The 13,577-nt window shown below is 41.5% G+C and overlaps 2 protein-coding genes across 2 annotated transcripts in view; both read right to left on the bottom strand.

Annotated features, from left to right (window-relative positions):
* kdm8 (lysine (K)-specific demethylase 8) overlaps nt 1-13,577 on the bottom strand; it is a 224,356-nt gene that overhangs the window by 108,439 nt on the left and 102,340 nt on the right. The gene's annotated exons all lie outside the window — the stretch shown is intronic.
* Nucleotides 659-13,577, bottom strand: part of hs3st4 (heparan sulfate (glucosamine) 3-O-sulfotransferase 4) — a 116,499-nt gene continuing 103,580 nt past the window's right edge. The window contains exon 2 of the mRNA XM_054759388.1: nt 659-13,148. Within this exon, the coding sequence (XP_054615363.1) occupies nt 12,494-13,148 (655 nt within the window). The 3' untranslated portion in view covers nt 659-12,493. The remainder of the gene's footprint in view (nt 13,149-13,577) is intronic.

The raw sequence follows: 13,577 nt of genomic DNA, 5'->3' as shown, positions 1-13,577 counted from the left end.
TGCAAGATTGGTGAAAGTAAGATGTAATCGTTAAGACGTTTGTTACATTATTATGCAATTTATTTTAGCATACATACAATCAGTGTTTCCTATTACTGCTAAAAGAGCTAAAATTGTATGTTGTTGGTGTTGGACTTCTTTTAAATTAAACTTTAACACATTTTGGGCCTCATTTGAATTCAAGGTTGCTTCTGTACTTATTCTTTTGGACTTTGAATGTGCATTGTGGGTCTGTCTTCCCTTGTCGGTTGTTAGCATAAAAGTTCTTTCTGCAGCGGCGGCGTCTTTAAAATCTGTTGCTAAGCGCGTAAGGCAAGGTAGCAGACGTGATGAAAGAGATTACTTGATTCACTGCCAGATTTTCTCGCTGGCACTTTTGTTATTGTGGGTTTTTGCAGCTCTCGCACCCTTGATGAACCCCTCCACCATTAAAAGGTGTTAACATGATGGCCCTCTGTTAAACAATCTGATAGGGTGGAGGATTGTTTGCCTTTCCAGAGATGAGGAGCTTATCAAGGCTCCATGATGCTGCTGTTTACTTGTGCTGCAAGCGTACACTCACTGGCACACCTGCACCAGCTAATGAGATCCAGTTCAAGAGCCGCATCCAAAGTCTGCCTTTTAATGTGATAGTAATGCTCACACAGGTATTCAGTGAACAATTTTTCTTATTCTGGCTGTACTTTGCAGTGGTGCACTACATCATTATCAAAATGGTGTGTAATACTTGTCAGTACAGTACACACAATATATTAGAACTATTTTCCCAAATTAGCATAATATTTTAAATCTACACACGATGGCTTCATTGCTTAAAACTTTTTCGTGCATGAAGCTTCTGCTTGAGTCGGCATTTTGGCCGCTATATGCGGTCAGATATTGACCAAGGGATACAAAATGGGTGGCCGCTGGCCGCTATAAACAGGGCCTATAACACGTAAATTTTCTGCGGGGGATTTTTCAGCGGCCGCTATAGGCAGGTGGCCGTTCTATACAGGTGGCTGCTAAGACAGGTTTGACTGTGTATATATATGGATCTGTTGAAATTGAAGGTGAAATTGACTGCAGATGTGAGTGAAATTGTGTAAATGACTATAACTCTTATCTTGTATTTGTATTTGTGTATTTTATATATCGTATGTGGGAGACTGTATATTATAGCAAGTGATTTAATGATAGCAACATCATCTAAAATCATTTATCTACAATAATTGAAATGAATAATGACAAATGTTGAAATAATGACAGTGGGTGCTGACTGAGATTAAGGGGTGAGATGAAATAGATCCTGGACTAGACTGAGCCTGGTCTGGAGCAGGCTAACTCCACAGAATACCTATCCGTGGGAACTTATGTCAGGACATATCCCACTTTCCACTATCCCACTTTTGTGCAACTGGATCATGGATAAGTTGAGGCAGGATGACCAAGATATCCCGGTTTAATCCCTTATCCAAGTTTTGTGCAACGGGCCGCGGTCCCATTTTGGGCGGTGTGTGTATGTATACAAGGAAGTAAACAGGATTAGGTTTTTGGTACTGCTTTTTCATAAAGACAAAGCCTTGAAGTTGTCTTGAAGTTGTCTTCTAAAAACGGCTGGTGAAAAAGCTTTTGGTTCCCCCAGCTTGTACCCTCCATCCTGGAGGAGTGGCGTCCTCCAGCTTTTGGGACCTCTGTCTGATCTTTCTACATAGTTTATGTGCACCTCTCGGTGCCAAGTAGACAAAGAGCAGATGCCTGTCTGCACGATGTCAGGGAGGTTCAAACACCCGCAGGACTCTGGCCCTGAAGGAGATGAGCAATACGACTGATGGCCGTGAAAATCTGGAGAAAATGATTTCAGACCAGAGTAAGATGTCAGATTTTTATTAGAAAACACACGATCCGTTTGCGTATGCTTTTGTCTTCCGCTCCTTCTTTCTTGGGCGTCGGTTCCTCATTAGCCATTCTGTGGTGGCTCTCATGATGTTATCACACAACACATTTCCACACCGCTGTGTACGTTTGCTCTCATTTGTATTCCCGTATCGACGGCGTCCTTATGAGTGTCAAACGTGCCATGTGTGGAGCTATCGCGCAGCCCTAAAGAGCTGATCTAAACAGACGAGCCACACTCTTTAAAATGATAATGTAGTCGCCTCGCACAATTAAATGCACACAAAAGACCTTGATCTGCTTCTCAATCTATAAATTATGGCATGAGCAAACATTTCCCCCTAGGCCAGGAATATGATTTCTTTTTTAGACAAACGCGTTTGAATTATGTGACATAAAAGTTTCATTTTCGAATTGATTTAGTGGAGCTCGAACCCTGACACAGTTCAGCTTCTAATTGTGGATTTGCATGGCCTAAATTTATGCAATGACTTAAGTCATTAATGTTGCTGTGTCGTAGCTGTGAACGCTGCTGTATTATACTCCACAGTCTCCGCTATGCTGCAGCCGTCCAGTGTTTCATAGCCCTCGGTATCCCCTTGAATAAAAGGGGTCTGTTATCAACCATCCAAGTAAATACTGGAGGCTTTCGTTCTCAACTATTTTACGCTGCAGTATTGTACCACACAGTCTCCACTTTGCATGCAGCTGTCCGTGTTTTTTTGTTTTTTTTTTTACTTTCCATAGTCTCCTCTTGAATAAAAGATCTCCATTACCAATAAACCCATCGAGAAGTAAATACAGGAGACCTCCGTTTTTCATAATTTGTTGCCGTGTAACATCATGACGATTATTATTATATATTATACTCCACAGTCTCCACTTTGCATACAGCTGCCCACAGTCTCCTCTAGGATAAAAGTGGTCACCTTTTCAATAACCACATGTCGAGAAGTAAACGTAGGAAACCCTCGTTTTTCATAATTTGTTGGCATGTCTCGTTAAGACGCTTCAGTATTATACTCCTGAGTCTCTACTTTGTATGCGGCTGCCCTCAGTCTCCTCTTGGATAAAACAGCTCTCCTCACCAGTAACCACATGTTGAGAAGTAAATATAGGAAACCCGTGTTTTTCATAATTTCTTGGTGTGCCCCGTTATGATGCTGCAGCATTGTTTCCACTTTTCATGTAGCAGCCCTCACTCTCCTTTTGGATAAAAGAGCTCTCCTCACCAGTAACTACATGTTGAGAAGTAAATATAGGAAATCCTCTTTCTTCATAATTTGTTGGCCTGTATCGTTGTGACGCTTCAGTGTTATGCTCCAGTCTCCACTTTGATTGCAGTTGTCCATTTTGATGTTATCTTCAGTCTCCTCTTGAATAAAAGAGCTCTCCTTACTGATAACCACATGTTGAGAAGTAAATACAGGAAAGCCTCTATCTTCATAATTAGTTGGCAAGTCACATAACTCGGCAGTATTATATTCCACAGTCATGCAGTGGTCATTTTCCTTGTGGCCCTCAGTCTCCTCTTGGATAAAAGGGGTCTCCTCTCAATAACCGCGGCAAGAAGTAAATACAGGAAACCTTCATTCTTCATAATTTGTTGGTGTGTCTCCTTATGACGATTCAGTATTATACTCCACAGTCTCCTCTTGGATAAGAGCGCTGTCCTCACCACTAACCGCATGTCGAAAAGTAAACACAGAGAACTCTTGTTCTTTATCATTTGTTGGCATGTCTCATTATGACACTGCAGTATTATAGTCCAGTCTCCACTTTGTATGCAGCTGCCCTCAGTCTCCTCTTGGGTAAAAGCCAACCGTTAAAGTAAATGCGTAAATCCTTTATTTATTAGCGTGTTTTGTTATGATGGATCTGTTCTAAAGTGCAGACTGGCCAAAACTGAATAGAACCGAGCCAAGGCGATACTACGGGCCAGCCTGGAGACCTTTCTTGTCCGAGAACTAGCTTTGGTGCTAAGACTTGTGTGCAGCGCTTGTAAACTTGACTTCTTTTGCTTCTGATGGGATTGTATTTACTTTTAATGCCTATTTCTATTTACTATAAGTATAGTACACTTCCCAAATGTAGGGGGAACCTTACTAACGTGCAATTCTTCCTTACTGTTGCTTTTAACCTTTTGAGGTTGCCATTAAATGGCAACAAATAACATCAGTCGTAATAAATTGAACTCATTTGTGCAAAACATGCTGCTGCTGCTGTTGTTGACAGCGATGATGATGATGACGCATACATATTACATAAAAGAAAAGGGGACAGAGGAAGATGAATGTGTTAATATCATTCGCTTGCATTGCAGGTTTGAGAAAAAGCCGCCGCAATCTTCGTGCCCGTTTCATATCATTAATTATGTATGCCTAATTTATTGGTTTACAGTATCAACGTGCTCATCGCTCAGTGATTACGGTTTAATTGGTGATTAGATATCAGCGAGCACCCGGGCCACGTCGGCTGTCATAATTCTTTTAAAATCATCATTGTGGCATTCGGATGTAAACAGCCTGCAATACCTGCATTAGGCACTCGTTAATTAGCGGCGCACGGCAACAACAAAAAAAAGGATTAACAGGCCTCGTAAACAACACAAATGAAAGAAGGGAAAATGTGGGCGCCATTTTGCCTCTCTGCATATTTCAAAAAGACACTTAAGATGACTCGACGCTTGTGTTGTGCATGTAAGATGAAGGAACATCACCTCAAGGGTGCAGACGTATGTGATGATACTTGGAGTGCAGAGTGGAGAGGACATTTGTAGCGTGTGCGGAGGCCGCCGCCTTCGAAGTGATCACTTCTGCTGATGACTCAGATGGAGCGGCAAAACGATCGGTTGACGTAGGAAGCGGTTTGAAGATGTTTGGTGGAATTACTGTCAGGTAAGTGGTGATTGTTGGCCACCGAGCGAGTATAGAATTCATCTCAGAATATAATTTCCACGTCGGAGAGGAAGACACTTGAATATGTTTAAATGTCACCGGGTTGAATCAGCGGAGGAAAATGGAGACTTTTACATTCAAGTGTCGAACTGGAATAAATTCAGGCGACGAAGCATTTGTCCCTGACAACACGCATTGTGTGCCTTTACTGCACGCCCTTCAGCAGCATCATACAGAGAGAAAAGGTGCTTTGTGTTGTTATGTTATGCTTATATGTTTTATGTTACTACAAAAAAATATCCTTCCACACCAAATGCAGTTAAACCTGTTTTCGTTCTAATAATCCAATTCATTCATTCCAGACACCCCAAAATATATAGTTTTACATACAGAAAACAATGAAATCAATAAAAATGACAAATGAAATGGGCCACATACTGAAACATCAAAGGATGCGGGGCCACTTTAGGACACATTTCCAAACTCACGCATGTAGAAACAGGGTTTTCCCAAGGATTTTTTGGAATCTGTGGTGGTGGGCTGCATGGGAGGGTGGACCGCCGCCGCTGTGTCATACCACTGCTGCGTCCTATATATTTAGAAGGTTGTAAACAGGTTTTCTATGCTCTAACTACCAAAATATTCCATTTATGAATAAGGAATCCTAATTCGCAGAAATGCATTTTACCATGGTTGGGTCTGAAACCAATCAACTGCGATAAACGAGGGATGACTGGATTAGAAAATCTGTCTAGTGCATGCAACTGCAGGAAGGACAAATGGAGTATTAGAGTACTATTATTTTCTGTAAACATAAGGCTTTTCCATCAAGTCATTCCTCCAGTGCAGAACACACTCAAGAAATGAGAGATTTTAAAGGCTGCCAACCGAGCTGGCTCTTCCCTTACCAGCTGGGCATGGGCAGTGCGGGCCCGGGCCTCCAGCAGTTTGGCATCACTGCTTGTCGCCCCAGGATTTGTAACCACAGTCCTTGTGGCCATCCGCCCCCACACTCGATCAGTCTTTGATTCTTAAAACTGGAAATTGGCTCCATATGACTCGCTCGTCAGAAAATGGCAAAATGTGAGTTCAACACTCGGGATGACGCCACGGAAGGCGGTGACAGTTTGACGAGCGGGAGATGCTCATTTATCATCGCCGTTGTCTTAACGCCGTGCCGGGGACGCTGATGAGCCACATAACGCTGTGTGATCCCCGCTGGGAGGAGCAGTTCAAGGACAACTTAGCATGCCTTTCATGCACTGTAACTCTCGCTGGACGGATCACAGCACTCTGTGGCTGTGAACAAACGAGTAGGAGGTAGCTTTGGAGGAAGAAAAGAAGTGTGTGTGTGTGTGTGTGTGTGTGTGTGTGTGTGTGTGTGTGTGTTATTGACAGATTGGATCCAAGTTTGAACTCCCAAATGAAAGTCATTGTGCACAAGGGGAAAATGGATGCTTCTTTATGGCTTCTTTGTAGTTCTGTGGCTGGTCTGGACCAAAAATACACACGTTGGTGCGGTTGGCTTACTGTTCACACTGGTGTTTTTGTCTTGAGATCAAATGTTGTGCAGATACAGACCATATGCATAAAGTAAAGACATGACTGGGCAGCTTTGCTGATATTACGTCACGTAACTCAAATGCTGCTTGTTTGGACCAGAAAAAGTGCACTGGAATGACACAAAATTGATTGAAGATACGCCGCTCTTTGCTGTGGATTTGTGGAAAAGTGGATTAAATGATCAGCATTTTTGGTGAGAGCTAATTTATCCTGCAAGGAGAAAGTCCAGGAACGATGGGGCAGCGAAAAAGGCACTTTCCTTGTAAGTAGAAGTTAGAAGTTGACTTTGGGAGGCTCGTGCTCGTAAGTGTTCAAGGTTGGCGCTACAAAGGGCAGTGTGGCGCTCGCCTTGATGGAAATCAATCGCACCGTGTAAGTAGGTGGCGGTGCCAGCCTTCCCAGGGTGACTGAGTGGTCTGCAGAGAGCCAGTGCAGATCCAGCCATCCTTGGCAGGATTAACTGAGTCATGCATCATAGCTGTGGCAACCAGTGATCTGTGGCCGACTTATTTATTGACTCGTTGGACGTATTGATTGTCTCTGGTGATGAAAGTCCGAGAGACAACGGACCTGCGGCCAGTTATGCAGAGTAATGAAAGTGAAGTCATAGTAAAAGTCTTCTTTGCCGTTCCTTTCTTAGCACAATAATGCCAAAATGGGAGGGATGTGGTGCGTAGTGTGAGGGTAAAAAAAAAAAAAAAAAAAAAAAAAGACGTTTTCACACACAGGTCTGTCAAAATTGACTCATCAGATCCGAAACTTTGAATTTGCTACATAACAAGGTCAGCGCTATGACGTGACTTATACCATCGACAATCCCTTGTCAACACAGCTGGCAGAAGAAGCTAGTGTCCAGTTATGACGTATTTATTTATTTATATCTTATTTTATTGAAGTTATGGATTTCATTATTTTATGTATTTATGGTGTATATTATTTACGGCACTGATACGGCCTCCAAAGGCGTTAAAATTGGCGCAGGAACATCACCCAATTCCGTGTTACAAGAAGTCAGTTCAAAATATATAACCTGTCTTGTCTTTCTGGCACACTGACTTTTTTTTCGTGTACAGTAATCCCTCGTTTATCACGATTAATGGATTCCAGACCTGACCATGATAAGTGAATTGCTGCAAAGTAAGATTCCTTCTTTATGAATGGAATATTTTCATAGTTTGAGCATAGGAAACATGTTTACGACCTTCTGAATACGTTTTTTTTGTTGTTGTTTTTAACATTAGAGCCCTCAAGACATGAAAGAACACCCCTATAGTCACCATTATGCTCGTATTACTCAATATAGTACATATAAATAAATATAAGTATATATAAATAAAACTCATGCTTGTGTGTTTTGTGATAAATGTGTTCGGAATGTGTGGAGGACAGGAAGTGACGTCAGGGGTTCAGAGTTGAGTTTTAGCTCTGCATAGGTGACAGCTGCAATAGTAGCCCCTGTTATTATGATGATTATTATTCTTTTCCTATTATTGTGCCTGTTGTGAGATAATTCAAACCTGAAATAAAAGCATGTTGCTCTGGTGATCCAAGTCAGGCTCTTGTACGTTTCACTAACAGCGAACATTAAATTAACATTACTGACATCTAGTGACCAGTGTAGAATACTACATATCACAATTTGAATGCATCTTCTGAATGCCTTAGATTTGTATTTTAGTTCATTAAGCCATTAATATACTTGAAAATGCCAAGTTTAGGCAAAAAAAATGATTTATGATTTATTTATTTATGTACCTTTTTGAAAAACCGTCCATCAGTGAAGCCGCGAAATCCAAACCGCGATGCGGCGACTGTACTGTGTTTATAGTTTTTTTTTACTCATTACTCATTTTTAGGCTTGGGCCAAGGAAAAACCCATTATTTTTTGTCTGTGTCCATATAGAGAGGTTTTTTTGTTTCATTTTCTGTTCCAGCATTTTTTCATAACATTTCAGTGACTAATGGCTGAATCTTAAAGGCAAAATGCAAGCATAAAAACTAGTGTTCCATGTTATCTACGAAGGTATACAACATGCAAGAGATTAGGATTAATGGGCCCTGGTGAAGGGTGCTGTTCCATTTGTCATTTGCAAAGTCTCATGGTGAACTTTTTGTTTGCACCAGGACACGGTGACAGCAAAGTAACAACGTGGCATGTAGAGTATTTTGCTTCCTTTGACAGCAAACACACCCTGACTTTGCCAGAGTGTTCCAGCAGCAGCAGCTTATTTAACAAGCCATTAATCTCTAACGACAGAGGAGAGTGTGGCAGCAGATGTTTGTTAACAAACCCTTCGGTGGCGCTCTTCACCCTCACGCGGCACTCTGACTCGAGAAGGGTCACGAGGTGGAACGGTGGCGTTTAGCAGGCGGTTTTCTCTTTTGAAAAGATGCAAAATAGTCAGGTACACTTAATAGTGGATGGCTTGTTGAGATGAATGTGTGACATTTTTACCCACGTTAATAAGCACTCTACAACTTTCCACCATATTTTTTATGTTACTACAGGTTGCTCATTAAGAGGATAACGAGAAAAATAAAACGTTTAAAACTTTTTCAAATACATTTTTGTATAAACTGAAAAACATTTGTGGTCTTACCTTTTTTTTTTTTTTTTGCATATGAAGTACATGCGCCCTATGCCTATCCATCAACACGTCTGATAGTCTGCTCGTCTTCTGTTGAGCTTGGGTGTATAATCCTCCATCTTGACAGTCAAATTCATTCATTCACACAGCAGAGCATAAACATATCTGTAGTGTGTTTGACTTGTTGCGAAGTTTAGCTTTAAAAATACCCAAATCGCTGGCTTTTCCTCTCTATGGAAGGACGGCGGCGACAAGCACCTTCCAGCTCACGCACGTGGATAGTACTGCAGCGCCCTCCCGCATGACATTTCCGTGTGTTTTATTGTCTGATTAGCAAAAATACAGACATTTCACAGGTTTTAGAATGTCATTGTGTATAAAAAATGTTCTCCTGCAACGCTGATCAGGAAATGTGGAATTTCAGCAATTTTTACTGCAGAAAAATGTTAAAAATGACTGAGAATCTTACAGGAAATACATTCATAACACAGTTCAACGCACAAATCGTAATACAGTGGAACCTCTGTTAGCATGTTTTTTGGTTAACATAACAAAAATGACGCCACATGCCTCGGTTTGCGTGCATACTCAGGTTAGCATGCAATATGGCACGTGTCTTGTCTTATGCCCGAGACCAACTGTGTTTTAATGTTTTTTTTTTTTTTTTTTTAAATCACAAAACATCCTTCCTTGTTAGCATCCTAGCTGAACAAAATGGTAACCGGAACCGGAGGTCAGCATGTCTATGTCATCAGCATTTATGCATTATTAGCATTTACTTATGGTTTTACATGCTTAACAATTTTAAATGCAAATAACTGATGAATGATAGGGACAAACCAACATTTAAGGTTAATTTTACCTTCATTGAAGACGTGACTGTTCCCAAAGACACTATGTGGCAGCGAGATCAGCCACCACCACCTTCCTGTTTTCAGTCACGTCAAGAATCATGTCTTCAACGACGGTAAGTGACCTTAAAAGTTGATTTATCCCCTTCATTCATCATTTATATGGATTTATATGCATTCTGAATTGTTTTCTGCATGTAAAACTGTAATTGTAAAACTATAAAAACGTGTTTGTTTACATTTTTGGCTTTTTAGAACAGATTAATTGGATTTACATGATGTCTTATGGGAGAAAATGTATTCGGTTGACGTCTTTTTCGGTTAGAGTTGAACCTTCTGGAATGAATTAACAAAGGTTCCACTGTATTTATTTTATGTTATTTGTTAGTCTCACCTGCCTCCCCTGACAGCACGTCGCTGAAGCAAACCATGCGTTGGTACCCCAATGAAAGCATGCTGAAAAGTTGGGATATGTTTGGATGTTTACAATGGAAATCCTCCCAGAATTTAGAAATATAACCGACTGAAGCAACCAGTACTGCTTGACAGAAACGGGGCTTTCGAGAAAACGGGCGACTGTGTGGAAAAATGTATCAGTTATCCTTAACGTCATCATTTCTCCCAACTGTTCTCTATGGAAAGTGTTGCTGAGATAAACCGCTACATCTTCTCAGTGTGTAGTTGTATCGTCAAATTTTAAAAGTGGTTTGTAGTTGGTATTCTCACTAGCCTTCAGCATATCGCCAGACAACTTTTTTTATGTTCACATTCGACGGAAATTCATTGAGGTCCAACAGCTATCAGCCACTAGGGGGCATATTTTCACAGTGCGTATGTTGGAATGAGATCATCCCTCAAGTGCATTTTGTGGCGTTTGGCGTCTCTCAACAATCACATCCACACAGAGTTACTAAAGGAGAACGTCAATTTGTAGTTTTGCCTCGCGTCGCATCTCGTGCGCGGTCATCAGTATGCTAATGTCGACTATGCAGAAAGACTCCAATTATCAGCTAATGCTCACGATACATCAGCCCTCTCCTACTCAGTATGGGCGAAGCTAATGAGTGCGGAGCGGCAAGAATAGCGCGTGCATTAACACTTTGGTAAACAACAAGGTCGTTGGATGTGTGAAAGGGTTAGTCTTCATCATAAAACTCTTATAAGCCTTTCTTTTGCAGGATGGAACCGAGAGCGTAGGCTGTCATGGCTGCAAAGAGTAGAACACAAGAAGGTAAGGATACTTTAAGTAGAAATAAGTTGGACTTGTGGACAGGAGACAGCTAATTTCATGACCTTTTGCCATCTCGTGTGATAGCTTTCAAAATCGCTTTGGTTCTTGCATTGGGGTTGAATTGAAATCTCTGGAGGTTTAAATAAGGTGGCCACAGGCATCACACTGAAAATAAATGTGTTCAATGTTTGACCTCAGCTACATTCAAGTGTAAAAGCACAGTCAAATTAAGTAGGGCTCCCTTTCTTCTCTTTCGAAAAGAGCATACTAATAATTACAGCCAAACCTCTGTTTTCGTATAATTCGCTTTTTGCTACAATTTCGCCTTGGTTTACGTGCACTCTCGGCTTTTGGTCAGCATTGCACGCAATAAACTTAATAAACATTGCCCTGTATCGTACTGTAGCATTCCGCAAAAGTAAAGTAAATGGACTTTCACTTGTATGGTGCTTTTGTACTTTCAAGGTACTCAAAGTGCTTTGACACTGTTACCACATTTACCATCGTTTCTGGTGTAGAAGCTGCTCCTTTTTTTCTCACACTTTGAATCCTACGGCTTATACAGTGATGCGGCTAATTTATGGTCACATTCTAATCTTGCGACATCTCATACAAAAATCCACTATCACCAACGGGTTTTCAAAAGGCTGTACTCCTGCTTGATGAAGAGGACAGCACAAGCTCAAGGGCTAATTTGCCTCGAGTGTGTGGCGAAGGAATTATGAGGCTGTTCAATTCTGACACGGAAGAAGACGACTTCAGTGGTTTTAGTGCTGAGGAGGAAGATGAAGACAGCTATGAATGACTTTTCTGGTAGGTTGCCGTTTAACCAGTCGTGTTACACATTTGGGGAAAAAATTGCTTTTGTTTTTGTACGTTTTGGTTTTATTGACAAAAACCGAGGTTCCCCTGCAATAATCTCTCTGTGTTAGTAAAAAAGACATTTAACTTCTCGTGCGTTTTTCGACCTAGGCTACCTCAAAGAGCAGCTGGGTTGACATTACTGAAAAATAACGGGGTCTTGCATCGACAAAAAAAATACCCTGAAATGTGTTGGCTTGTGACTTTACATCCCTACATTAGTATTTGTTGTTGTTTATTATAAATATTGCATTTTTGCCTTGACACTTAATAACTTCTTTGTGTGTGTGTGTGTGTGTGTGTGTGTGTGTGTGTGTGTGAGTGAGAGAGATCAGGATGTTGTTGAAGAAAATTCATCTTCATTCTTGGAAAAGAAACAAATCATCTCCTTTTCACAAATATAAATATATTTTATGTTTTCATATGTACAATAATGATCTGCCATTGTCAACAACATTAGTTCTGAAAGGAGAGCGAGCTAATGGACACAGATGTGATTGAGTGATGCGTCCCCTCTGAAAACCAGAACAGAACAGGAGTGTTTAGTGGGTTTTTTTTTCCTTTCTTTCTTTTTTTTTTTTTTTTTTTTTTTTAGTAGAAGGCTGCTGGTGTGTCTTCATCGCTCTGCTAGACCAGAGCACCTGGAGATATCCCGTCCTCCCCCAGCTCCCACTGAAAGTTTTGTCCCGTCATTTGGTAGAACATCATGTTAAAGGGCTTGTAGAACTTGTGCAGCCGCCGAATCACGTCTGGCTCGATTTTGGGGTGAGTCCTCCCTTTGGATTTGCCCAGGCATCTCGGAGTGCTGCTGTCCTCAGGCTTCTTCAGACACGGGAAGCCTTTAGTTTTATTGAAATAAAAGTGTTTGTCCGTGACAATCCTCTTGAGGCCCAAGAAGTCCTGGACTTTGGCCATTTCGCCCGCCGGGTCTACGATGAGCCGCTCCCCGCTGACAAAGTGCATTTGGGACAGAGGGAAGTATTGCATCCAGCTCTCCAGGTGCAGCGCGTATATCCCGATGCGTAAAGCGCTCCACGAGGCATCTATAAGACCCAGAGTCCGGTTCTTAAAGGCTAGCACCTCGAAGGTTGGGATCTCGGGTTTCTTAGACAGAGTCTGTGTGTAGTCCGAAATGGCTCTGGTGACGGGATTTCGCACCACAATAATAAGCTTGATGTCCCTGGCCATGGTGTGGATGCGCTTGGGGGCATGGTTGGTCACGAAGTAACTGGGGGTCTTCTCCATGGTGATCTGCCCCTCCAGCGTCGAAGGCATCAGGTCTCTGTGAGGAAAACACACGCAAGAAGAAAAACATTTTAGCGCGTTGTAATCCTTAACCTCTTAAACCCGGGGATTGAGAGGCGTGCTAGAAAATGACATACCCCCCAAAAATGACATTTTCTTTGCATCAACAAGGTCTACGTGGATAATCTCAGTATCCATGTAAAATGGAGGCTTGGATTGTTACTCTCGATGGGAAAATGTACACACTTGCTACGGGATATGAGGAAACGAAGCTGCTTGTTCAGTAAGTTGGAGCGGTATAGAGGAATGATACTTGTAATGATACTGGTGGAAGGGCTAAATTTGTTGCATTAGTGATTTGTTTTATGAATTTATTCATGACATACGCTGGTCTCGGCCTGCTTGCTTGTTTTTAAAATTTGCCCATTTAAGTACAGCTCTCACCACTTTGCCGCTTTAAAAAAAT

The sequence above is a fragment of the Dunckerocampus dactyliophorus genome, chromosome 18, assembly GCF_027744805.1.
Source record: "Dunckerocampus dactyliophorus isolate RoL2022-P2 chromosome 18, RoL_Ddac_1.1, whole genome shotgun sequence".
NCBI classification, from domain to species: Eukaryota; Metazoa; Chordata; class Actinopteri; order Syngnathiformes; family Syngnathidae; genus Dunckerocampus; species Dunckerocampus dactyliophorus.
Note: the sequence above shows the minus strand (reverse complement) of the source record. Positions and strands in the feature narration are given on the sequence as shown.